The sequence below is a fragment of the Pristiophorus japonicus genome, chromosome 6, assembly GCF_044704955.1.
Source record: "Pristiophorus japonicus isolate sPriJap1 chromosome 6, sPriJap1.hap1, whole genome shotgun sequence".
Lineage (NCBI taxonomy): Eukaryota > Metazoa > Chordata > Chondrichthyes > Pristiophoridae > Pristiophorus > Pristiophorus japonicus.
The window spans coordinates 65,840,794-65,868,696 of NC_091982.1; the positions used below are offsets into that span (position 1 = coordinate 65,840,794).

Consider the following 27,903-nt stretch of genomic DNA (forward strand, 5'->3'; position numbering starts at 1 on the left):
AGGAAGGTGGAGGTGTTTGGGGAGGGGATTCCAGAGTGTGGGGACAAGGCAGCTGGAGCCCTGTATTGCTTCCTGTACAAATGACCTGGAATTACATCGCCTGTACAGCACAGAAACCGCTCCGTGCTGGTGTTTATGCTTCACACCAATCTCCTCCCACCCTTCCTCGTCTCACCCCACCATCATATCCTTTTATTCCTTTCTCCATCATGTACTTCTCTACCTTCCCCTGAAATGTATCGATACTATTCGCCTCAACCCCTCGCTGTGACAGCGAGTTCCACATTCTCACCGCTCTCTGGGTAAAGAAATATCAACAACAACAACCTGTATTTATATAGCGCCTTTAACGTAGTGAAACATCCCAAGGCGCTTCACAGGAGTAATTATGAGACACAAAATTTGACACCAAGCCACAATGAGAAATTAAGGCAGGTGGGTAGGTTTTAAGGAGCGAATTGCTGAAGGAAAGAGAGGTAGAGAGATGGAGAAGTTTAGGGAGGGAGTTCCAGAGCTTGGGGCCCAGGTAACAGAAGCCAAGGCCACCAATGGTTGATCGATTATAATCAGGGATGCTCAGGAGGGCAGAATTAGAGGAGCGCAGACATCTCGGGGGGGGGGGGGTTATGGGGCTGGAGGAGATTAGAGATAAGGAGGGGTGAGGCCATGGAGGGATTTGAAAACCAGGATGAGAATTTTGCAATCGAGGTGCTGCTCCTGAATTCCCTTTTGGATTTATTAATGACTGTCAAGTTTTGGATTCCCCATCAAGTGGGAACATCTTCTCTAAGTCTACCCCATCAAATCCCTTCATAATTTTAACATCCTCTGTCAGCTCATCCCTCAGCCTTGTCTTCTCTCGAGAAAAGCGCCCCAAGCCTGTTCAGTGTTTCCTGATGGTTATGATCTCAGTATTGAGCAAGTTGTGGATCATATCTATTGTAAAACAAAGCTGATAACAGACATACTGTATCGTGAGCAAATACTGCAAGACTTGCTGATAAGCAGTTTAGGGGAAAAGTAATATTCACTTTACAGCAATCACAAAATGGAACTGACCGCCTATTTTCAAATGGCGATAAGGAAGATTGTCCTGCATAGAATTAAAGCATATTTACAACACCGAAACTCCACACAAGCCTCTTCCCACCCTAATTGAACTCGCCCTATCAGCATATCCTTCTATTCCTTTCTCACTCATGTGTTTATCCAGCTTTCACTTAGCTAGATTTATGAGAATGATTGCAGGGTTGAGAGACTTCTGTTATGTGGATAGACTGGAGAAATATAGAAACATCGAAAGTAAGTACAGGAGTAGGCCATTCGGCCCTTTGAGCCTGCACCACCATTCAATATGATCATGGTTGATCATGCAACTTCAGTACCCCATTCCTGCTTTCTCTCCATACCCCTTGATCCCTTTAGCCGTAAGGGCCACATCTAACTCCCTTTTGAATATATCTAATGAACTGGCCTCAACAATTTTCTGTGGTACAGAATTCCACATGTTCACAATTCTCTGAGTGAAGAAGTTTCTCCTCATCTCGTTCCTAAATGGCTTACCCCTTACCCTTAGACTGTGACCCGTGGTTCTGGACATCCCCAACATCGGGAACATTCTCCCTGCATCTAACCTGTCCAATCCCATCAGAATTTTATATGTTTCTATGAGATCCCTTCTCATTCTTCTAAATTCCAGTGACTATAAGCCTAGTCAATCCAGTCTTTCTTTGTATGTCAGTCCTGCCATCCCGGGAATAAGTCTGGTGAACCTTCGCTGCACTCCCTCAATAGCAAGAATGTCCTTCCTCAGATTAGGAGGACAAAACTGCACACAATACTCAATGTGTGGTCTCACCAAGGCCCTGTACAACTGCAGTAAAACCTCCCTGCTCCTATACTCAAATCCCCACGCTATGAAGGCCAACATGCCATTTTCTTTCTTTACTGCCTGCTGTACCTGCATGCCAACTTTCAATGACTGATGTACCATGACACCCAGGTCTCGTTGTACCTTCCCTTTTACTAATCCGTCACCATTCAAATAATAATCTGCCTTCCTGTTTTTGCCACCAAAGTGGATAACCTCACACTTATCCAAATTATACTGCATCTGCCATGCATTTGCCCATTCACCTAATTCCCCCTGCAGCCTCCTAGCATCCTCCTCGCAGCTCACACTGCCACCCAGCTTAGTGTCATCTGCAAACTTGGAGATATTACATTCAATTCCTTTGTCTAAATCATTAATGTATATTGTAAATAGCTGGGGTCCCAGCACTGAACCCTGCGGTACCCCACTAGTCACTGCCTGCCATTCTGAAAAGGACCCATTTATTCCCACTCTTTGCTTCCTGTCTGCCAACCAGTTCTTTATCCACGTCAATACATTACTCCTAATACCATGTGCCTTAATTTTGCACACTAATCTCTTGTGTGGTACCTTGTCAAAAGCCTTTTGAAAGTCCAAATACACCACATCCACTGGTTCTCCTTTATCCACTCTACTAGTTACATCCTCAAAAAGCTCTAGAAGATTTGTCAAGCATGATTTTCCTTCATAAATCCACGCTGACTTGGACCAATCCTGTCACTGCTTTCCAAATACGCTGCTATTACATCTTTAATAATTGATTCCAGCATTTTCCCCACTACCGATGTCAGGCTACCCGGTCTATAATTCCCTGTTTTCTCTCTCCCTCCTTTTTTTAAAAAGTGGGGTTACATTAGCTACCCTCCAATCCATAGGAACTGAACCAGAGTCCATGGAATGTTGGAAAATGACTACCAATGCATCTGCTATTTCTAGGGCCAATTTCTTAAGTACTCTGGGATGCAGACTATCAGGCCCTTGGGATTTATCGGCCTTCAATCTCTTCAATTTCCCTAATACCATTTCCTGACTAATAAGGATTTCCCTCAGTTCCCCCTTCTCGATAGACCCTCGATCCCTTATTATTTTCCGGAAGGTTATTCGTGTCTTCCTTAGTGAAGACAGAACCAAAGTATTTGTTCAATTGGTCTGCCATTTCCTTGTTTCCCATTATGAATTCACCTGATTCAGACTACAAGGGACCTACATTAGTCTTTACTAATCTTTTTCTCTTCACATATATATATTATAGAAGCTTTTGCAGTCAGTTTTTATGTTCCCTGAAAGCTTATTCTCATACTCTATTTTCCCCCTCCTAATTAAACCCTTAGTCCTCCTCTGCTGAATTCTAAATTTCTCCCAGTCCTCAGGTTTGCTGCTTTTTCTGGCCAATTTATATACCTCTTCCCTGGATTTAACACTTTCCCCTAATTTTCCTTGTTAGCCACGGTTGAGCCACCTTCCCTTTTTTATTCTTACGCCACACAGGGATGTACAATTGTTGTAGTTCATCCATGTGATCTTTAAATGTCTGCCATTGTCTATCCACCGTCAACCCTTTAAGTATCATTCTCCAGTCTATCCTAGCCAATTCACGTCTCATAATGTCGAAGTTTCTTTTCTTTAAGTTCAGGACCTAGTTTCTGAATTAACTGTGTCACTCTCCATCTTAATGAAGAATTCTACCATATTATGGTCACTCTTCCCCAAGGGGCCCCGCACGACCAGATTGATAATTAATCCTCTTTCGTTACACAAGACTCAGTCTAGGATGCCCAGCTCTCTAGTTGGTTCCTCGACATATTGATCTAGAAAACCATCCCTTATACACTCCAGGAAATCATCCTCCACAGTATTGCTACCAGTTTGATTAGCCCAATCAATACGTAGATTAAAGTCACCCATGATAACTGCTGTACCCTTATTGCACGCGTCCCTAATTTCCTGTTTGATGCCATCCCCAACCTCACTACTACTGTTTGGTGATCCGTACACAACTCCCATGAACGTTTACTGCCCTTTGGTGTTTCGCAGCTCTACCCATCCAGATTCCACATCATCCATGCATATGTCCTTCCTTACTATGCTGGGGTTGCTATCCTTGGAGCAGAGAAGATTGAGAGGAGATTTGATAGAGGTGCTCAAAATCATGAGGGGTCTCAACAGAGTAGATAGAGAGAAATTTAAAGGGTCGAGAACCAGAGGACACAGATTTAAGATGATTGGCAGAAGAACCAAGGGCGACATGAGGAAAAGCTTTTTTACGCAGCGAGTGTTTAGGATCTGGAATGCGCTGCCTGAAAGGGTGGTGGAGGCAGACTCAATCATGGCTTTCAAAAGGGAATTGGATAAGTGCCTGAAGGAAAAAAAAATTCCGGGCTACGGGGAAAGGGTGGGGGAGTGGGACTGGCTGAAGTGCTCTTGCAGAGAGCCAGCAGTGGCTCTGGGCCGAATGGCCTCTTTCTATGCTGTAACCGTTCTATGATTCTTGTAAATGCATCAAACACACCACAACAGTACTAGTTATACAGTGAGCTGTAGATGACGTACTGATATTTGGTGCCTTTCATCATAGGTGGACGAGGAAAAGATGATGCAGTGATTATAACCTTTCCAGAGTACCCCAGCTTCAGTGACATTTCAGAAGAGGTCATTCAGAAGGTCCTCACCTACTTGACTGCCATTCCAAGGTATGCACTGAAACTCACACAATGTATTAATGGTTCTCTCCTTTTGAAGTGTAGTCGCTTTTGTTATGTAGGAAATGCGGCAGCCAATTTGTGCCCAGCAAACTCCAACAATCGGCGATGTGATAATGACCAGATAATCTGTTGTTAGTGATTTTGCTTGAGGGCAAATATTTGCCCCAGGACACCGGGGATAACTCCCCTGCTCTTCTTTGAAATAGTGCCATGGGATCTTTTGCATCCACCTGAGAGAGCAGACGGGGCCTCGGTTTAACGTCTCATCCAAACGACAGCACCTCCGCCAGTGCAGCACTCCCTCAGCACCGCACTGGGAGTGTCGGCCTAGATTTTTGTGCTCAAGTTCCTGGAATGGGGCTTGAACCCATAACCTTTTGACTCCGAGGCGAGAGTGCTGCCCACTGAGCCACGACTGATGCAGACTCCAAACATACTCTGCTCACTAGCACTTATTACAACCCTCCTGCCAGAGAAATTGCATCAAAGTAGATTTGCGAGCTTAGTCACATTTTACAAAATTCGTAGAATTTTACAGCACAGAAACAGGTCCAACTGGTCCGTGCTGGTGTTTATGCTCCACATGAGCCTCCTCCCACTCCTCTTCATCTCACCTCATCACCATATCCTTCAATTCCTTTCTCCCGCATGTGTTTATCCAGCTTCTCCTTAAATGCATCGATACTATTCGCCTCAACTCATCCCTGTGGCAGCGAGTTCCACAATCTCACCACTCTCTGCATACTTGCTGTTGGACAGTGTAAGCACCAGAGCAACAGACACCAGTTTCAGACTCTCTTCTGTTTTTGTTCATTAAATATTTTGAAACCAGCCGGGTGGATTCATTAGGATTTATGAGGATGGTTAACATTTGTGCTGGGAGACTGGGGTTGCCAGAGTGAATATTGGCCAGTAGAACTCCACTGCTCTTCTTCAATTAGTGCCACAGGATCTCTTGTGTCCACCTGAGGGGGCAGCCGGGGGTCTCGGTTTAACGGTTCATCCGAAAGACGGCACCTCTGACAGTGCAGCGTTCCCTCAGGACTGCACTGGGTGGTGTGTCAGCCTGGATTATGTACTCATGTTCCTGGAGTGGGACTTGAACCCACAACCTTCTGATTCAAAGACTCGTGTGCTAACAACTAAGTCAAGGCAATCAGTTCCAATCTTGATGAACCACGATAGATCAGTGAAAGGAGCATAACTCATTACAGCACTGGCAGCCCATCTCGGTGTTCAGAGCAGCACTGATGTCCTTTATCGAAGGAAATCTGCCGTCCTTACCCGGTCTGGGCCTATATGTGACTCCAGTCCCACACCACTGTGGTTGACTCTTAACTGCCCCTCTGAGGTGGACCAGTGAGACACTCAAACTTTGCAGGGTCACTTCAGAGAGCAGTAAAATAACAAGAATAAAACCAGATGGATGGACTGCTCACCCACTGCCTTCCACCACCGGCACACCGTGTGTACCTTCTACAAGATGCACTGCAGGAACTCACCAAGGCTTCTTCAGCAGCACCAGCAACCTCCACCATCTAGAAGGACAAGGGCAGCAACAACAGCAACTTGGGTTGGAAATTCAGTTGGAGGGTTTTAAAGCGCTAATTAAAGCACATGGTATTGGGGGTAATGTACTGACGTGAATAGAGAACTGGTTGGGAGACAGGAAGCAGAGAGTCGGGATAAACGGATCCTTTTCAGAATAGCAAGCAGTGACTCGTGGGGTGCCGCAGGGCTCAGTGCTGGGACCCCAGCTATTTACAATATACATTAATGATTTAGATGAAGGAATTGAGTGTAATATCTCCAAGTTTGCAGATGACACTAAGCTGGGTGGTCTGTGTGAGCTGTGTGGAGGATGCTAGGAAGCTGCAGGGTGACTTGGACAGGTTAGGTGAGTGGGCAAATGCATGGCAGATGCAGTATAATGTGGATAAATGTGAGGTTATCAACTTTGGTGGCAAAAACACGAAGGCAGAATATTATCTGAATGACGGCAGATTAGGAAAAGGGGAGGTGCAACGAGACCTGGGTGTCATGGTACATCAGTCATTGAAAGTTGGCATGCAGGTACAGCAGGCGGTGAAGAAGGCAAATGTCATGTTGGCCTTCATAGCTAGGGGATTTGAGTATAGGAGCAGGGAGGTCTTACTGTAGTTGTACAGGGCCTTGGTGAAGCCTCACCTGGAATATTGTGTTCAGTTTTGGTATCCCAATCTGAGGAAGGACGTTCTTGCTATTGAGGGAGTGCAGTGAAGGTTCACCAGACTGATTCCCGGGATGGCAGGAGAGACTGGATCGACTGGGCCTGTATTCACTGGAGTCTAGAAGGATGAGAGGGGATCTCATAGAAACATATAAAATTCTGATGGGACTGGACAGGTTAGATGCAGGAAGAATGTTCCCGATGTTGGGGAAGTCCAGAACCAGGGGACATAGTCTTAGGATAAGGGGCAAGCCATTTAGGACTGAGATGAGAAGAAACTTCTTCACTCAGAGAGTTGTTAAGCTGTGGAATTCCCTACCGCAGAGAGTTGTTGATGCCAGTTCATTGGATATATTGAAAAGGGAGTTAGATATGGCCCTTGCGGCTAAAGGGATCAAGGGGTATGGAGAGAAAGCAGGAAAGGGATACTGAGGTGATTGATCAGCCATGATCTTATTGAATGGTGGTGCAGGCTCGAAGGGCCGAATGGTCTACTCCTGCACCTATTTTCTATGTTTCTATGTTTCTATGTAATGTCGGGCAGTGGATAAATTTAGTAGGTGGGAAATGGTTTACGACGGCAGCCAACAAATTCAGTGGTTTCACCCTGACAGTGGAGTGGAGCGTTAAGGGAATCGTTCCACACCTCTCTGTGCGCTTGGCCGGATGAGCAACTGAATATCCGTTGCTAAAGAGCCGGTTTCGTAGTGCCCCAAGAGAGGTGTAAAAAAAAAGAATCAGAACAAAAAACACTAAAAATATTCCCCATACATTACCCACTCCAAAATAAAGTTAAATCGTAGAATAATATCACTCACACTTACCTCATGCAGTCCCTCCTTCCCTTAGCGCCCCGAGACAGCTCTGCTCACTAGCTTTCTCTGGCGGGGTCACTAGGGGGCGCTACCAAATGTAGTATCCGTGTCGATACCGGGGGCGTTGTACACCGGCACGGCATTCCCAGGCGATACCGCTCAGCACCGCTGGTACCGAGGCATGGAATTTACCGAGCGGCGCAAATGTCTGTACTTGCGGCTGCAAACCCTTTAGCGCTCCCAACCAAATTTCTCCCCCCTTGCATTTATATAGCGCCTTTAAAGTAAAAACGTCCCAAGGCGCTTCACAGGTGCATTAATAAAATACATGGATTCCGAGCCACGTAAAGAGAGACATTAGGACAGGCGACCCAAAGCTTGGGCAAAGAGGTAGGTTTGAAGGAGCTCAAAGGAGGAAAGAGAGGCAGGTGCATGGGAACACCACCACCTCCTCATTCTCCTCCAAGTCGCACACCATCCCGACTTGGAAATATATCGGCCGTTCCTTCATCATCGCTTTGATACAGGAGAATTGGCTCCGTGGTCTCTGTCTCCATAAAGCATGCCCTGTTCTCCGTTGGAAAATAAAAAATTTCAACCTCGTCCTTCGTTCTACCAGTGACAATTCTGAGTGTGACTCAGCATGCTGGTTAAGCTGGAGCCAAACACGACTCATTTGCTGTGTCACTTAACAGATCTTGCCAACTCTGTGTTAACATTAAACCAACGCATTCTTTCCACTGATAACATTGGCCAATCAAAGATACAGTTTTCACACGGAAAACTGCATCATAGAAACATAGGCCCCAAGTTTCGGCCTCAGTTGCTCCTGATTTTTAGGAGCAACTGGTGTAGAACGGAGTATCTTAGAAATTGGAATTCTCGGCATTTAGTTTGCTCCAGTTCTAGTCAGTTAGAACAGTTTCACTTTGGAACAGAATTTTTTTTTCAAAAGGGGCGTGGCCGGCAGCCGAAGAATCAACGCAGGACACACGCAGCTCATTAAGGTTCTTGAGGCCATTCGGCAACGCTTTAGGGGCGGCGTCAGTGGCTCGACGGCAGCCTAAGAATCAGAAGCGGACGGATGTGAGGCCATTCGGCCATAGGATATCAGCGGCGTCAGTGGCTGGCCGGCAGCCGAAGAATCAACAGCGGACACACGCAGCTCTTTCAGGTGCTTGAAGCCATTCGGCCACACTTTAGGGGCGGCGTCAGTGGCTTGACGGCAGCCGAAGATACAGCAGCAGCCTTCGAGCTGTGAGGGGGACTGAGGCCATTTGGACAGGGAGAGGCAGCCACATAGACAGTTTTATACTTAAATTAGCAGTATGGGTGCTGCATTGTCAACACCATGTATTATGCAATGGTTCGCCATCAATTCACTGCATAGGAGAGAATTGATTCGAGCTCACTGCACCAGGAACGTCGTAGCCCATAGTTTGATGGGCAGGAGACCTTACCCACGTCAACAATATCGAACCAGGCGCTCGTACCTGGACATGAGCGAGGCTGATTGTGTGAAAAGGCTGCGTTTTCGCAGAGAAGTTGTCACTGAGATCTGTGATCTGGTGAGAGCAGATTTGCAGGCCAGAAGCAGAATGCCAACTGCCTTGTCTGTTGAAGTGAAGGTAACAGCTGCACTTTCTTTCTATGCCTCGGGATCGTTTCAGGCTACAACTGGAGATGTGTGTGCCATCTCTCAACGTGCAATACATGCCTGCGTTTACCAGGTCACAGCTGCACTGTATGCGCGAAGGAATGACTTCATCAATTTCCCAATGACCGCACAAGCGATCCATGAGAGGGCTGTGGGCTTCTTCAGGATTGCCGGCTTCCCAAAGGTACAGGGCTGCATTGATTGTACCCACATAGCCTTGCGAGCACCTGTGGAGGAATCTGAGCAGTACCAAAATAGGAAAGGTTTCCACTCTATCAATGTACAGCTTGTGTGTGACAACCAGCAGCGCATCATGTCAGTCGATGCGAGATACCCTGGCAGCACCCACGATGCGTTCATCCTACGCGACAGTGTTATATCTGACATGTTTGAGCAGCAGCCAGAAGGGCAGAGCTGGCTACTGGGAGACAAAGGGTACGGCCTGACCACCTGGCTCATGACGGCCCTACGCGTGACACGGACAGAAGCTGACCGTCAATGCAACATGGCGCATATTGCGACGCGCAGCATCATTGAGAGGACCATTGGCATATTGAAACAGCGATTCCGATGCCTGGACCATTCCGGAGGACTGTTGCTGTACTCTCCTCAGATTGTCGGTCACTTCACTGTTGTGTGCTGCATGCTTCATAACTTAGCCATCATGAGGCAGCAGGAGCTGGTAGTGGAACCAGAAGACCGACTTGAAGGTCCAGTGCATGATGATAATATTACGGAAGACCAGGATGTGGATGATAACGACAATCAGGAAAGCATGCAAGTGCCTGATGCCGAAGCACGAGGTCGGAGGAGGGCCGTCCATCGTGCCCCTTTAACGATTGCTCGAGCCTTGCGCCAGCAGCTCATCCGTGAACGCTTCAACTACTGATGCCTGAGGGCTCTGCGACCACTTTTGCGTATGGACATGTTTATTCTTTGCAGTTGTTCCTACGTTGTGTTGTGTTAATGGAACATGAAACAGTTTTAATGAAAAAAGATTTTATTGAAAAGTTAACGTCACTCTAATAAAATATTTGTTGTATCAAACTATACTTTTTAATATGACTCTTGAAGATCACTTAAAAACTTGTAAAGTTACAAAACACTTTTTATGTGAAAAATTTTACACTCTAGATCACTTACACTTCAAGATCACTTTTTAGATGCAAAATTAAATAATTTACAGAATGTGAGAGCATTTACACTATAAGATCACTTGAAAACCCTGAGATCACTTATATGTTGTAAAGTTACAAAACTTACAAAACAGTTTAATTGTGAAAAATCTTACACTCTGAAGAACACTTAAACTTCAGGATCACTTTTTAGGTGCAAAATTAAATAAGATACAAAAAAATGTGAGAGCATTAACACTATAAGATCACTTAAAAACCATAAGATCCCTTATAAGTTGTAAAGTTACAAAACTTACAAAACAATTTCAATTTGAAAAACGCTACTCCAGCTACATCAAGAACAAGAACAAAAGCAGCAAAGAAAGGCTGCAACCATGTCTCATCCACATCTCAGTGAATGTTCACTTCCTCATGGGGGTGTCATTTGGCTGGGCTGTGTGCCCTTATTGCAGCAGCTACCTCAACCAGGCCCTCCCTGACGGCCTGTGCCGACACTTGCATGCCCTCCCTGAAGACCTGTGCCGTCGATTGCACTCCCTCGGACATTCCCTCCCTAAGTTCCCGTGTCATTACTGCTATTTCTCCCGTCAGGACCGTCAACTCTTCACCCACTGCACTGACGCCACCGATGAGTGATCGGGTAAGCTCATTGGTCTCCATACCCAATGCCACAACCTGAGTCGCATCTGTTGCACGCTGCATCTCAGGAGAGCGTGTCTCCAATCTCCTTCTCCTCTGCCTGGGTCTGCCTTGTGGCACCACTACACAGGGAGGCGCGGGCTGGGACTGTGGGACGCTCTGTGTTCCAGACGGCAGAACTGGAGGGAGAGGCTCGGGCTGGAATGGTGGGATGCTCTGTGTTGCAGACGGCAGAACTAGAGGGAGAGGCTCGGGCTAGGATGGTGGGGCGCTCGGTGTTGCAGATGACAGCACTCGAGTGCGAGCCGTGGGCTGGGATGTTGGACGAATGGGTGTAAACTGCTCCATGATATCAGCAGCAACACTGGGACCCGAAGCGTCGGAATCAAAACCATAGTAGGTGGAACCAGAACCTATGCGAGAGGGAGGCGCAGGCTCGGACGGTAGTGCACTGACTGTAGAATGCTGCATTATACCAATAGCACCACTGGGACCCGCAACATCGGAAGCGAAAGCATGGAAGGTGGAACCAAGACCTATGCTAGGGGTTGAAACTCTGATGCCCCTTGATGGGGGCTCATAAACATTAAATTGGAAGCTCTCCCCTGCAGACATTTCAGTCATCGCTGCCATCATCCAGTCTGGTTCGTCCGCAGCTGGTTGTACTGGTTCTTGTTCTGTACCCTCAGGATCCTCAGGGTTGGCAGCAGCAGCATCATCATCATCATCATCATCATGTTCTGCAAAATACATCGGAACAGTCAAATGCTTAACAGCAAGGGAGGGAGCCGGATGGGTGGCATGAGTACTCTCACACATAGCAGGTTGATTTAAAGGGCCATGATGCATTTTCAGGACTTACCCTCTTCCTCGCGTGCGGGCCCAGCTTGTGCTGCACCGATTGCTTTTCTCCATGTACGACTCATCATCGCAGCTACCCTTTGTTCCAAGGGTGTCAGTGGATGCTGATTGGGCATTCCTCCTGTCCGAGTTGCCTCCCTTTTGTTGTGGGCCAATTTCTTCTGCAAAGAGTAAAATATAACTTTTTAGAGTGTGTCAGTCTGCAAAGTGGGACATACAGATAGCCAAGTTACAATTACGATTAAATTAAAAATGGGAAATATTACTTACACTAACTACTTGACCAAGGTCGTGCCATTTCTTTTTACACTGGCTTCCAGATCTCATGGTATGCACCACTGCGCAGTAATCTTCTGCAACTTGGTTCCAGCGTTTCTTCATTTCTTTAAGGTGGCACTTTTATGCGACCTCTGTTGCTGGTATCTAGCTCCTGCCATCTCTGCTCAATTATGTTGACTAATATCTCTACTTCCTCATGCAAGAAATTCTTTGTTCTTGGTGGATGTTGATCCATTGCAAAGTTGAATTGGCACTCTTCTTTCTCAAAACACACAGTCCTTAATTTGCATGCACCAATGCAGCACCGGTTCTGCAAATTTAGCAGTGAAAAGCTGAACTCACTGATTTCAGCAGGTGATTTATTCAACAGTGATGCTAAAAGCACTCCCTCACACACAGAAATATCACAAAAATTAAAATTACAAGCCTTTGAAAGGGACCAAGAAACAAATCTTCACTTTTTCTCCAGTCTTTTTAAAAATGGCCGAGTGCCAATGTTTGTTTGATGCTGCGCGCTCCAACGCGCACGCGCAGGGTTGCCAGCACCACGAAGGCTCATTTAAATTGGACCCACCCCCCACTACTTCCAGAATCGGCGCGAGTGTTTGGCTCCGCCTCCCGCTGAGAAGTGCGTGCCGCGCCAAGCAGAGTTAGAGCTCTGAGGAGCCGGAGAATCTCGGAGTTTTTTTTAAGCACACTTTTAGGCGTGAAGACAGGCGTCCAGCTCCGAGGTGCACCGTTTTCGGCGCGGGCCGAAACTTGGGGCCATAGAAACATAGAAAATAGGTGCAGGAGTAGGCCATTCGGCCCTTCGAGCCTGCACTACCATTCAATATGATCATGGCTGATCATGCAACTTCAGTATCCCATTCCTGCTTTCTCTCCATACCCTTTGATCCCTTTAGCCATAAGGGCCACATCTAACTCTCTTTTGAATATATCTAACGAACTGGCCTCAACAACTTTCTGTGGTAGAGAATTCCACAGGTTCACAATTCTCTGAGTGAAGAAGTTTCTCCTCATCTCGGTCTTAAATGGCTTACCCATTATCAGCTTTGTTACAATGTTTGTGTTTGCTATTCATGGCAGGGCTTTCAGTTCAAGAGTTCTTTGGGACATCAAAGTCGCAAACTCTGAACCCAGCACAATGCTATCATTTGGTCAGAGGCGTTAGTGACTTAAAATTGGATCATAGGAAGAGGAGGAGACCATTCAGATCCTCAAGCCTGTTCTGCCATTCACTTGGATCATGGCTGGTCTGTCCCTCGACTCTCCATCTACCTGCCTTTCCTCCATATCCCACAATGCCCTAACCCAACAAAAGATCTTAGTCTTGAAAGCTCCAATTGTCTCCCAGCATCCACATCTTTCTGAGGGGGGAAGGGGGAAAGAGTTCCAGATTTCTACTACAGGTTGGACCTCTCCGGTCCGGCACCCTCAGGACTTGACCAGTGCCGGAACAGAGAACCACTGGAGGTCACGCCGAGCCAAGGCTTCCCGGTACCTGTAGACAGCGCCTGGACTCCTGAACACCTCCGGCTCAGGCTGTGAAACTCGGGTCTCTCTCTCTCTCTCTCTCTCTCTCTCTCTCTCTCTCTCTCTCTCTCTCTCTCCGTGCTGGTTTAAGGTCGTGTCTCTTCACCTCCCCCGCTCCAGGCAGTCCGAAACAAGATGGCGGTGCCTGTCCGGTTGTCGACCGCGAAGCTGGATTTGTGCGGTTTCTGTGTGCGAATCTATTCATTCCAGTCGCAGGGAATTGGTCATTCGATACCAATGACCCGGAAGCCTTCTGCGCATGCGCAGCGCAGAAGGTCACTGCGCAGCATTTAGTTGTTGTCTGCACTCGCTCCTCACTGAACAGTGCGAGGAACCGGGACGCCACCCAGGCCGGGACTGGTGCTGAACCACGGATGTTTCAGGATTACAGAGTCCCGGACTGGAGGGGTGCAACCTGTACCCTTTGTGAAAACGTGTTTACTGATTTTGCATCTAAATGGCCTAGCTGCGATTTTAACCATTCCCCTCATTCTTGATTCCCCCACCAAAGGAAATCGTTGCTCTGTATCTACCCTATAAAGTAGAATCCGTTGCACGCAATAAGAAGTAATTTTTTGTCTTGCAAGCAACAAATTCTTATCCACAAAAGACATTTCCATTGAAACGTCAAAGATATCAACACCATTTCTCTAGTAAAGATATTTTAAGGCTGACATGACTTTGCAGTAATGTGTAAATTTGAGGCCATCTATTATGACTTGAGCTGTCCCTTGAGCACTGGTTTCTGAGGGGCATAATGTAGAACATGGTCTATCGATCAATGAAGTGAAATGTACACTTGCGATCAATGAAGGTGACAAATGGAGACAATTATTGGTGGATTGCAGCACCTGATTCAGTGCCATCTGTTTCCCCGCTGTACCTGAGACTGAACACACATGTTTGCCTGAAGGTTGCTGATGGCAGTTAGAGGTTTACAGTAGCCTTTCACTATCCATAACTCCTCGCTATTGGGCTAGATGAGTGACAGAGCTCTCAAACCTTGTTTTGGCTTTGGCTGGGAGGCTGGTATCTTTCAGCGATAATTCTACACTCCACAGGTCCCTCGGGCAGAGGGTCTGAGTTAGACGCAGAAATGGGCGATATTACGGGGTGAAAGTAGATGGACAGGATGCAGGAGTAAGATGGTGGGTTGTTTTGTCAGGAAAAAAGAGTTATACCATCTAGCACACCATGTTATATTTAAAGATAAACTAAAGAACACCATCATATACCATATCATATAGGCAGTCCCTTAGAATCGAGGAAGACTTGCTTCCACTCCTGAAGTGAGTTCTTTGGTGGCTGAACAGTCCAATACGAGAGCCACAGACACTGTCACAGGTGGGACAGACATTCATCGAGGGAAGGGGTGGGTGGGACTGGTTTGCCGCATGCTCCTTCCACTGCCTGCGCTTGACCTCTTCACGCTCTCGCCGTTGAGATTCGAAGAGCTCAGCGCCCTCCCGGATGCACTTTCTCCACCTAGGGCAGTCATCGGCCATGGACTTCCAGGTGTCAGTGGTGATGTCCCACTTTATTAGGGAGGCTTTCAGGGTGTCCTTGTAACGTTTCCGCTGCCCACCTTTGGCTCGTTTGCCATGAAGGAACTCCGCGTAGAGCACTTGCTTTGAGAGTCTCATGTCTGGCATGCGAACTATGTGGCCTGACCAGCGGAGCTGATTGAGTGTGGTCAGTGCTTCAATACTGGGGATGTTGGCCTGGTCGAGGACACTGACATAGGTGCACCTGTCCTCCTAGGGGATTTGCAGGATCTTTCGTTGGTGACATCGTTGGTGATATATCTCCAGCGACTTGAGGTGTCTTCTGTACATCGTCCATGCCTCTGATCCATACAGGAGGGCGGGTATTACTACAGCCCTGTAGACCATGAACTTAGTGGTAGGTCTGAGGGCCTGGTCTTCAAACACTCTTTTCCTCAGGCAGCCGAAAGCTGCACTGGTGCACTGGAGGTGATGTTGAACCTCCGCATCAATGTCTGTCTTTGTTGATAAGAGGCTCCCGAGATATGGGAAATGGTTCACGTTGTCCAGGGCCACGCTGTGAATCTTGATGACTGGAGGGCAGTGCTATGCGGCGAGGACAGGCTGGTGGAGGACCTTTGTCTTACGGATGTTAAGCGTAAGGCCCATGCTTTCATATGCCTTGGTGAATACATTGACTATATCCTGGAGTTCAGCCTCAGAATGTGCACAGACACAGGCATCGTTCGCATACTGCAGCTCAATGACAGAGGTTGAGGTGATCTTGGACCTGGCCTGGAGGCAGCGTAGGTTAAACAGCTTCCCACTGGTTCTGTAGTTTAGTTCCACTCCAGCGGGGAGCTTGTTGACTGTGAGGTGGAGCATGGCAGCGAGAAGATTGAGAAGAGGGTTGGGGCGATGACGCGGCCCTGTTTGACCCCGGTCCGGACGTGGAGTGGGTCTGTAATGGATCCATTGGTAAGGATCACGGCCTGCATGTCGTCGTGGAGCAGGCAAAGGATGTTGACAAACTTTTGGGGACATCCGAAACGGAGGAGGACTGTCCATAGACCCTTGCGGTTGACAGTGTCAAAGGCCTTTGTAAGATGGAAAAAGGCCATGTATAAGGGCTGGCGCTGCCCCCTGCATTTTTCCTGCAGCTGTCGCTTTGCAAAGATCATGTCCGTCGTTCCCCGTAGGGGACGAAATCCGCACTGTGACTCCAGGAGGAGCTTCTCGGCCACAGGGAGAAGACGGTTGAGGGGAACTCTAGCGACAACTTTCCCAGTGGCTGATAGCAGGGTGATTCCCCTGTAGTTGCCGCAGTCGGACTTGTCCCGTTTTTTAAAGATGTTCTGATCACTGCATCTCTGAGATCTCCCAGCATACTCTCCTCCCTCCAGGTGTGAGAGATGAGGTCATGTATCCGTGCCAACAGCGCCTCTCTGCCATACTTTAGTGCCTCAGCAGGGATTCCATCCGCTCCCGTAGCCTTATTATTGAGCTGTTTTATGGCTTTGCCTACCTCGTGCAATGTTGGGGTTTCACTGAGGTGGTGGCGGGTTGCATGCTGTGGGTGGAGTCAAAGAACACTCGAGTCAAAGACAGAGTCTTGATTGAGGAGATCTTCAAAGTGCTCCTTCCAGCAGGCCCTGACTGCCTCGGTGTCCTTGATGAGTCTTTCCCCGTTCTTGGCCAGGAGTGAGGTGGGGCCTTGGGAGTTTGGACCATTGGTGGCCTTGACTGCAATGAAGAATCCTTGCATATCGTGGCTGTCGGCCAGCTGCTGTATCTCCTGTGCTTTCTCCATCCACCACCTGTTCTTTAGGTCCCGGGTTTTTTGTTGGACCTCAGCCTTGAGCCGTCTGTAATGTTGCTTTGCTGATCCCGAGTTGGGTTGTTGTTTGAGGCTCAGAAATGCTCTGCGCTAGCGATCTATTAGTTCTTGGATCTCCTGATCATTTTCATCAAACCAGTCCTGGTGTTTTCTGGTCTCTTTATAGGCACTGGTTATAGAGGCCTGGAGGGCAGACCAAGCGCTGTGGACATTCAGCAGCTCAGGGTCATCAAGGCATGCCAGATTAGCTGTGAGGCACTGGCTATATAGGGCTCTCTTATCTGGGTCTTTAAGTGCCCCGGCATTAACTTTTTTGCGGCACTGCTTCTGATGTCCCCTCTGCTTTGGGGCTATGTTAATGTCGATGATGGATCGGATAGGTGGTGATCTGTCCAGCAGTCGTCTGCTCCCGTCACGGCATGGCTAATGTACACATCCTTGCGATCCCTGGCTCGGACGATGACATAGTCGAGCAGGTGCCAGTGTTTGGAGTGAGGGTGTTGCCATGATGCCTTGTATTTGTCCCTCTGGCGCCATAGTTGCCTGGGAACTTAGACGTTTTGACATCGACTGCCTTCACGACTCCCCCTATGGGGTGACTCTTTGTTTTACCCTATCCCGGAACTAATGCGCCACAGTCATCAGTGCGTACGCCGCAACACTCGATGCAACGGATGAGGCTAAAGAGAGTTTTTATTCCAACCTCGAGACATCCCTGTCCCACGTCCCCATGGGCAACAAATTGATCCTCTTAAGTGACATTAATGCCAGGGTCGGCGAAGACACAGCCCTCTGGGGAGGTGTGATTGGCAGAGAGGGGTAGGGAAAGCCAACTCCAGTGGTACCCTACTCCTGCCAAAATATCTAGAACACAAACTCCCCATCACCAAGGACACCAGTGATCCATTCAAAAGATTGAGAAGGAAAAAATGGTGGGGAGAGATTCAGAATTGACTTGGGATCAGTTCCTATGGGCTGGAGGGTAGCTAATGTAACCCCACTTTTAAAAAAGGGAGGGAGAGAGAAAGCGGGTAATTATAGACCGATTAGCCTGACATCAGTAGTGGGGAAAATGTTGGAATCAATTATTAAGGATGAAATAGCAGCACATTTGGAAAGCGGTGGCGGGATCGGTCCAAGTCAGTATGGATTTATGAAGGGGGAATCATGCTTGACAAATCTTCTGGAATTTTTTGAGGATGTAACTAGTAGAGTGGACAAGGGAGAACCAGTGGATGTGGTGTATTTGGACAAGATTTGGACAAAATCAAAGCACATGGTATTGGGGGTAATATCCTGACGTGGATAGAGAACTGGTTGGCAGACAAGAAGCAGAGAGTCGGGATAAACGGGTCCTTTTCAGAATGGCAGGCAGTAAATAGTGGAGTGCCGCAGGGCTTAGTGCTGGGACCCCAGCTCTTTACACTATATATCAATGATTTGGATGAAGAAATTGAGTGTAATATCTCCAAGTTTGCAGATAACACTAAACTGGGTGGCGGTGTGAGCTGTGAGGGGGACGCTAAGAGGCTGCAGGGTGACTTAGACAGGTTAGGTGAGTGGGCAAATGCATGGCAGATGCAGTATAATGTGGATAAATGTGAGATTATCCACTTTGGGAGCAAAAACACAAAGACAGAATATTATCTGAATGGTGGCAGATTAGGAAAAGGGGAGGTGCAACGAGACCTGGTGTCATGGTTCATCAGTCATTGAAAGTTGGCATACAGGTGCAACAGGTGATAAAGAAGGCAAATGGTATGTTGGCCTTCATAGCTAGGGGATTTGAGTATAGGAGCAGGGAGGTCTTACTGCAATTGTACAGGGCCTTGGTGAGGCCTCACCTGGAATATTGTGTTCAATTTTAGTCTCCTAATCTGAGGAAGTACGTTCTTGCTATTGAGGGAGTGCAGCGACGGTTCACCAGACTGATTCCCGGGATGGCCGGACTGACATATGAGGAGAGACTGGATCAACTGGGCCTTTATACATTGGAGTTTAGAAGGATGAGAGGGGATCTCATAGAAACATACAAGATTCTGATGGGACGGGACAGGTTAGATGTGGGTAGATTGTTCCCGATGTTGGGGAAGTCCAGAACCAGGGGACACAGTCTTAGGATAAGCGGTAGGCCATTTAGGACTGAAATGAGGAGAAACTTCTTCACGCAGAGAGTTGTTAACCTGTGGAATTCCCTGCCGCAGAGAGTTGTTGATGCCAGTTCATTGGATATATTCAAGAAGAGTTAGATATGGCCCTTACGGCTAAAGGGATCAAGGGGTATGGAGAGAAAGCAGGAAAGGGGTACTGAGGTGAATGATCAGCCATGATCTTATTGAATGGTGGTGCAGCCTCGAAGGGCCGAATGGTCTACTCCTGCACCTATATTCCATGTTTCTACGTAAGTTCAGTTCACTAGATGTTTAAATATCTTTTCCCAAATATTTTTTGCATACAAAGGGTTATGAGTACAGTTTTACCTAAGGAAGGATATACTTGCCATTGAGGGAGTGCAACGAACGTTCACCAGACTGATTCCTGGGATGGGGGGATTGTCCTATGAGGAGAGATTGAGTAGACAGGGCTTATATTCTCTAGAGTTAAGAAGAATGAGAGGTGATCTCATTGAAACACACAAAATTCTTACAGGACTTGACAGGGTAGATGCAGGAAGGATGTTTCTCCCGGGCTGGAATCTAGAACCAGGGGTCACAGTCTCAGGATAAGGGGTCAGCCATTTAGGGCTGAGATGAGTAGGAATTGTTTCACTGAGGGTGGTGAATCTTTGGAATTCTCTGCCCCAGAGGGCTGCGGATGCTGAGTCTTTTAGTATATTCAAGGCTGAAATCGATAGATTTTTGGATATTAAGGGTATCAAGGGATATGGGCATAGTGCAGGAAAATGAAGTTGAGTTCGAAGATCAGCCATGATCTCAATGAATGGTGGAGCAGGCTCTAGGGGCCGAATGGCCGACTCCTGCTCCTAATTCTTATGTTCAAGTTGTTATGAGAATGTGGTACACACAGCCCTCAATGGATGTTGATGCAGAATCAATAGATGTGTTTAAAAGGGAGATAGACACTTAGTTCGGTAGTAAGAAGCGATATGGAGAAAGGGCAGGGCATTGGGATCAAAAAGACAATGATTAGGCAAGGCTTGATAGAAGAGATATTGACGTTCCCAGCTGCCAGTGTTCCTGGGTTGGCAAATACTCGATCAGTTACCAATCTACCAGCTAATTACACACCAAGTACTCACATTCCCTTCCTTAGTTGGACCTATTCTGTTAGTCCTTAGCGTGCTGCTGGTTTAAGCTTCTGAAAGGGAAGAATCTCAGCATGTAAAGGAAGGTTCAGGTGAACGGCATCCCCCACTCGATCAGAGCAGCACTTGGGGTGATCAAGGAGATGCATGTGAACCAGACTGAGCAATGTTTCTACAGTAAGGAGCAGAGAGGCGAGTCGGAGAACTGAAGGAAGCAATGCCCTAGATTGTCCAGCTGAAGATGGAACAGTTTAAGTGTGTGTAGGATGGTGCAGTGGGAATGTTGCTGGACCAGTAATTCGGAAAATGTGAATTCAAATCCCACTGTGACAGTTTGAGAATTTGAATTTTGTTGAAAAGAAATCTGAAAATAAGAAGCTGGTCTTAGTAACAGTGACCATGAAACTGCCGGATTTTCATTAAAAACTCAACTGGTTCATTGATGTCCTTTTAGAATCATCGGGCCCGTGTTTGGTCAATCTAGCGCCCACTACTGCCCACAGCCACCGAGCTATCGCCCCAAAATGACATTTTTGCGGGAAAACTCGGGGATCGCCGACCACCGCCCAACTACCACCCAGCAGGAAATTCATCAGGGAAATACCACCGGCGGTAGTGTATACTGCCCGCCCCATGGGAAAATCCGCAAAAACGCAAATTTGGTCCTTGGGATCCTGTACGATTCTGTTACCCTGCCAGAAAGACCATTGTGAACAAGGTGGTGATACCTGGCTCTCGAGTGGGCGGTCGGGACAATGGCGCAGATCGGTCCAGAGCAGTACATCCCAGGTGAATTACATCGCTATAGCAATATTAGACCCTCAGAAAAAGATGATACATTGAGGGTAAAGTGCCCGGTTGAAGGGCATGTGTGGGATAGAAAGTGGACATGAGTTCCCAGTTACAGTAAAGGCTCTACGGACTTGTGCTATAAGGGTCCTGACACAGTGCGTACACAAGAGATTTAGTCACAACCTTTGAGTCTATAGCAGTAATGAGCTCATGTGAAATTATATAGCCAATAATAAAATCCTGTAAATTTCTCTTTGCTGCCAGGATGAGATCCTGATGAGAACATTTGCTCAAATACCGAAGATGCAAATATATATATGAGTGTTATAATTTGACTGAATAACGTAACATTAAGGGTGGGATTCAGCGAGCTACTACCTTAAAAAAAAAACTCTACACTCAAATGGGCCAACCATAATGTCTGGCCTCCAAGTTCTGGAACTCAGCATCATTATAGGCGGTCCCTCGTATCGAGGATGACTTGCTTCCACACTAAAAAGGGATGAGTTCACGGGTGTTTCAATGAAGGACCTAATATTCCAGATCCCAAACTACATTCTGAAGGGTTGAAGATGCCTGTGCTTGGATTTTTTTACCGTGGGGTGGCCGTTGCACACCAGCCACCACACAGGCTTGACAGAGCTTGGTCTTGGTCCAGTGACAAAGATTAACCAAGATGACTGGAGACCAGCTCTGCTGCACGGACCTAGTGCGCACACATATCAGTGTGGGCTGCATCGTGCTGCCCCTGTGCCCTCGCCTCTCCTGGGCCCCGATCACTGGAACTATCTGTCATTCAAACCCACCCGTCCTGGATTGATGATCCTTACTTGTCGTAGCTACATTACGTGAAGTCAGGACCCATTAACAATCATAATTGTAAGGCAAAATATTTATCACACTGCATTACATTTAAAGGACACTTGTATATTTCTCAGAACATACCCCTCATTATCTAAAAGTTAGATACTGACCTCAAGAGTGGTTAAAAAATCTCTCTCTGTTGAATTGTACAACATTCAAAATTAGCAGATCATTCAAACATGTCAAGTGAAATATTTAACAGTTTTTCAAAAAACAGTACATTTAGCATCAAATGGAAAAATCTTAAACACCAACAACAATATATACAAACAACAACAATATATACAAACATCACCAACACCAACACCCAACCTTCTACCCACTCCCACCACCCCCACCCCCGAAGTGAGCTCCATTCTCCTCTTGATGGGTTGGCCATCCCCAAACCGATCCGCACCCCTGCCGCTCACCGCGTCGGTACCAGCACTGTGGTGCAGGAGTGCCCCTGGAGTGTGCTGTCATGTTCGTCGGGGAGAGAGTGTAGGCGGTAAGATGGAAGACACTGGCATCTCCGGATCCTGGGGTTCTGTCGGCCCGGCTGGTATGGCATCGAGGGGGTTCCATGCAATGGCCCGAGACCATCGATTGCCGCATGGCATCGACAGTCGACGGTTCGCTGCAGGTGGTGATCAGCCGCGACATACTGTTGCGATGCTGCTCTGCAAACACGGTGATGTTGGCAGCTATTCCAGCCATGGCCTGGAGGAGGTCTCAACCTAGGTCAAAGCCCGTCCTCGATAGCTGCACCATTTCCTGCATTACTGCCACCCATCCTGCATCATCATTTCCTTGCTGCATCATCCTGGGTGGATGCGACATGGTGGCTTTACCGGCATGGGTGCTGCGCTTCACAACACTCCCTCCGACTCAAAGCCCACAAACTCGGACCCCGAGACTGACGTCGGGCGCACGGGTGGCACACATGTCAGGAGGATGGAGTCCTCCTCGTCCACCTCCTCGAGCTCAAGTGGGACAAACACTGGACCTTCTCCCTGCCCTTCCTCCAGGTCTTCGTCTCTGTGGCTGGTGGAGTTGGATGCGGGGGCTATGGGGGATGTTGAGGGGTGGGGGGGGGGTAAGCGAAAGGAGCTGCTGGCACAGCTCCTGATGAGGTCGACGTGGATGATGTTGCACATGGTCTTTGCGTGCCAGAGTCGGTGCTGTCCGATTCATCATCTGCAAGTACAATACAACATTTCAGTGTTTAGCGGCGGGGGTAATGCCGACATGTATTCCGTGACATGTCACAGTCTTATTTCACGGACTACCATCGCTACATCACCACACCCTAAATGGCCGACAGACAGTACATCGAAATGCATTTGACATCACATTACATGACCTTGCATGACATGAGTGTAACAATTCGGATACGCTTACCATGCTCTAGCACGGGATCAACACCACCATGTGTGGTGGCACGGGGGTAGTCACCCACCAACGCCAAGGCACGCTCCTCGGTGTCGGTCACTTCGATGACCTCTGGTCGGCTCCTTTCCCTGCCATGCCACACTGCTTTTGAGGTGTTGGCTGTTGGCTGTTCTTTTCCTCGGCAGAAATAAAAGTTGCAAGCTTTAATCGGTTTTCAGATGCAACACTCACACACACTCACACACACACTCTCACTCTCACTCTCACTCTCACTCTCACTCTCACTCTCACTCTCACTCTCACTCTCACTCTCACTCTCACTCTCACTCTCACTCTCACACTCTCACTCTCACTCTCACTCTCACTCTCTCTCACACACACTCAATGGCCACATATACTTTTTCAGTAGTATGGGAGTACAACAATAAGATCTTTACTTACTCTTGCTGCTATTACCACATCGTTCCATCTCTCCCTGCGCTGGTCTCCTTCACGAACCATCATAGGCAGTCCCTCGGAATCGAGGAAGACTTGCTTCCACTCCCAAAGTGAGTTCTCTGGTGGCTGAACAATCCGTTACGAGAGCCACTGACCCCGTTACAGGTGGGACAGACATTCGTCGAGGGAAGGGGTCTGTGGGGCTGGTTTGCCGCGCACTCCTTCCGCTGCCTGCGCTTGGCCTCTTCACACTCTGCGTTGAGACTCGAAGAGTCAACGTCCTCCCGGATGCGCTTTCTCCACCTCGGGCAGTCATCGGCCAGGGTCTCCCAGGTGTCGGTGGTGATGTCTCACTTTACCAGGGAGGCTTTGAGGGTGTCCTTGTAACGTTTCTGCTGCCCACCTTTGGTTTGTTTACCATGAAGGAGCTCCGCATAAAGCATTTGCTTAGGGAGTCTCGTTTGAACCATGGTGCCCACGGCGGACACGGCCTCCCTAATCTCCCGCTAAATGCGTTTATATTGGGGCGGGGCTGGCTTGCCACGTCCGTCCGGGTGAGGTCTCTGTAACGGCGCTCCAACTCTGAGACAAGTGCCTCCAGCTTCTCCTCAGTAAACCAGGGTTCGCTGAGCCTCCCTGCATTGGATTTCCTGGCAACTTTCCGACCACCCATAAGAGGTTTGCAAAGTGGATGGCTGCTGAATCTGTTGCCTCTCTCTCTCTCAATCCATGTCCCCTGCAAGTCAGTAACGAGGTTTGATGTGCATGTGCAGCTGAGCCCTTAGCCCCTATCGCGGGAGAAGTGAGTGAGGTCATCAAGCAAAAAAAAAACTACAAAAAAAAAATCCAAATTTCGTGCATGCACGGTGCACGGCCTCTGCTGGATGTTTCCCGAGTCTGCTGCTGACTCCCGCTGTCTGCCGCCCCCACCGATAAAACTCATGCCCAGTTGGCCCCAGCAATGGCGGCTGGTAAAAAAAATCATGCACCGCCCAAAGACCGTCGAAAAACGGGCGGAACTAAAGTTTGACCAAATTCAGGCCCATAGAATAGAATCGTAGAATGATTACAGCACAGAAGGAGGCCATTTGGCCCGTCGAGCCTGTGCCGGCTCTCTGCAAGAGCACGTCAGCCAGTCCCATGTCCCTGCCCTTTCCCCGTAGTCCTGCACATTTTTTTTCTTTCAGGTACTTATCCAACTTTTGAAAGCCGCGATTGACTCTGCCTCCGCCACCTTTTCAGGCAGCGCATTCCAGATCCTAACCACTCGCTGTGTAAAAAAGTTTTCCCTCATGTCGCCTTTGGTTCTTCTGCCAATCACCTTAAATCTGTGTCCTCTGGTTCTCGACCCTTCCACCAATGGTACAGTTTCTCTCGATCTACCCTGTCCAGACCCCTCATGATTTTGAACACCTTGATTAAATCTCCTCTCAACCTTCTCTGCTCCAAGGAGAACAACCCTAGCTTCCCCAGTCTCTCCATGTAACTGAAGTCCCTCATCCCTGGAACCATTCTCGTAAACCTTTTCCTTTAGGGAAGGAAACCTGCCGTCCTTACCTGGTCTGGGCCTATAGGTGACTCCAGTCCCACACCAACATGATTGACACTTAACGACCCTCCGAAGTGGCCGAGCGAGACACTGCGTTGTATCAAACCGCTACCAGCGGTTGAAGAGGAAGGCCTGCCCCACCTTCTTGTGGCAACTAGAGATAGGCAATAAATGCCGGCCTCACAAAGCTATGTCAGGCTGGAATTGTACCCTCTTTTGCCACAATCTTAAAATTAGATCATCGATACATGGCAAACATTTACATTTCATGTGGACTTCAGTGTTTGAAGTGAGTTTGCTGTGCTGAAACCCAATGCAGACGGTGGAAGAGGCTCCCATTCAGACTTCCGGCCCTCTGTGGTGCTGCCATTCACTCAGCTGGGCTTAGACTTCAACTCAGCCCCATGTCAGGAACTTCAAGAGCCATGTATAAGAACATTAGAAATAGGAGCAGGAGTAGGCCCCCTGGCCCCTCGAGCCTGCTCCGCCATTCAATAAGATCATGGCTGATCTGATCATCGACTCAGCTCCACTTCCCTGTCCGCTCTCTATAACCCTTCACTCCCTTATCGCTCAAAACACTGACCCATTCAATAATCGGGTGAGAAAATTCATTGGGAGAGGGTGGAAGGTCAAGGGAGGGGTCACAAGTACCAGGCCTTTGGCAGCTTGATTACCTTATTTGGTTGGGGTGGGGGAGGTGGAAGTGGAGGCTCCACCCCCAGAGGGAGAACTTCAGCTTCAGGACGGGACCCATCTATCCAGCTCCTGACTTTGTGCTGGTTCTGATGGACCCTTGCTGAAGTTATGGCCAAGAGCAGTCGTGTGTTTTTGGCCCCGTGAAGTCTAAATCTATTCATTTCTATCGATGTCAAGATGCGGATGCCGACTGAATTTGGAGTCCCCATTTACCCATCAGTCAGGCAAAAAAACCCCAGCTTTTATCAAACCGCCAGGGCCGTGGGTTATTAGGGTTCAGTAATCTGGCGAGTGTGGTGTTGGTCTCGTAACTCAGGTCACAAGTTCAAATCCCACCAGGCTGACATGCTAGCTCGGTACTGAGGGAGTGCCGCACTGCTGGAGGTGCCGTCTGTTGGTTGAGATGTTAAACCATCGGGGGTATAAAAGATCACATGGCATTGTCTTGAAGAAGAACAGGGGAATACTCCCTGCTGACCTGGGGTCAATATTTAACCTTCAACCAACACCTAAAACACATTATCTGCTCAGTATCACTTTGTTCTTTGTGGGAGCTTGCTGTGCGTGTTTCCCACATTACAACCGTGACTGCACTCCAAAAGTCCTTCACTGGCTGTGCAGTGCTTTGGGAAGTCCTGAGGTTTTGAAAGGTGCTATAGAAATGGATGTTCATTTGTTCTGCTGCAGCTCAGTGGGCAGCACTCTCGCCTCTGAGTCAGAAGGTTGTGGGTTCAAATCCCACTCCAGGGACTTGAGCACATAAATCTAGGCTGATACGCCTAGTGCAGTGCTGAGGGAGCGCTGCACTGTCGGAGGAGCCATCTTTCGGATGAGATGTTAAACCGAGGCCCCGTCTGTCCTCTCAGTTGGACCTAAAAGATCCCATGGCACCATTTTGGAGAAGAGCAGGGGAGTTATCCCTGGTGTCCAATATTTATCACTCAATCAACATATAAAAAAAAACAGATTATCTGATCATTATCACATTGTTGTTTGTGGGAACTTGCTGTGCGCAAATTGGCTGCCGCATTTCCCACATTACAACAGTGACTACACTCCAAAAGTACTTCATTGGCTGTAAAGTGCTTTGAGACATCTGGTGGTTGTAAAAAGTGCTATAGAAATGCAAGTTTTCTTTCTTTCTTTCCTTCGTTCCTTCCCACCCAGTTGTGAGATGAGTCGCTGTTCAAGATTCAAATTTCTCAGGGCAACTAGAGATGGGCAATAAATGCTGGCCTTGCCAGTGATGCCCACATCCCGGGAATTTTTTTTTTAAAAAGGGCAAACTAGAGAATAAGAAATAGGACTGAGTTGTTTGGCTGGATTGATATGTGGCCCATAAGGTGAAGCTCGTACTCGCTCTGGGATCCCTGGTTCTCCAGCCCGGGGGAAACAGCTTCTCAGCATCTACCCTCAATTCCCATCAGAATCTTGTATCTTTCAGTGAGATCACACCTCAGTTTTCCAAGAAGGACGATTTTTGTTTATTCATTCACGGAATGTGAGCATCGCTGGCAAGGCCGACATTTATTGCCAATCCCTAATTGTCCTTGAGAAGGTGGTGGTGAGCCGCCTTCTTGAACCGCTGCAGTCCGCGTGGTGAAGGTGCTCCCACAGTGCTGTTAGGGAGGGAGTTCCAGGATTCTGACCCAGCGACGATGAAGGAACAGCGATATATTTCCAAGTCAGGATGGTGTGTGACTCGGAGGGGAACGTGGAGGTGATGGTATTCCCATGAGCCTGCTGCCCTTGTCCTTCTAGGTGGTAGAGGTCGCGGGTTTGGGAGGTGCTGCCGAAGAAGCCTTGGCAAGTTTCTGCATTGCATCTTGTCGATGGTATACATTGCAACCACGGTGCGCCAGTGGTGGAGAGAGTGAATGTTTAAGGTGGTGGATGG

At 48.0% G+C, this 27,903-nt stretch overlaps 1 protein-coding gene across 4 annotated transcripts in view; it reads left to right on the forward strand.

Moving 5' to 3' along the window:
- Positions 1 to 27,903, forward strand: part of mcf2a (MCF.2 cell line derived transforming sequence a) — a 199,988-nt gene that overhangs the window by 29,712 nt on the left and 142,373 nt on the right. For all 4 annotated transcript variants that reach the window (XM_070882895.1, XM_070882893.1, XM_070882896.1 and 1 more), the window contains exon 3: positions 4,449 to 4,563. In XM_070882895.1, the coding sequence (XP_070738996.1) occupies positions 4,449 to 4,563 (115 nt within the window). The remainder of the gene's footprint in view (positions 1 to 4,448; positions 4,564 to 27,903) is intronic.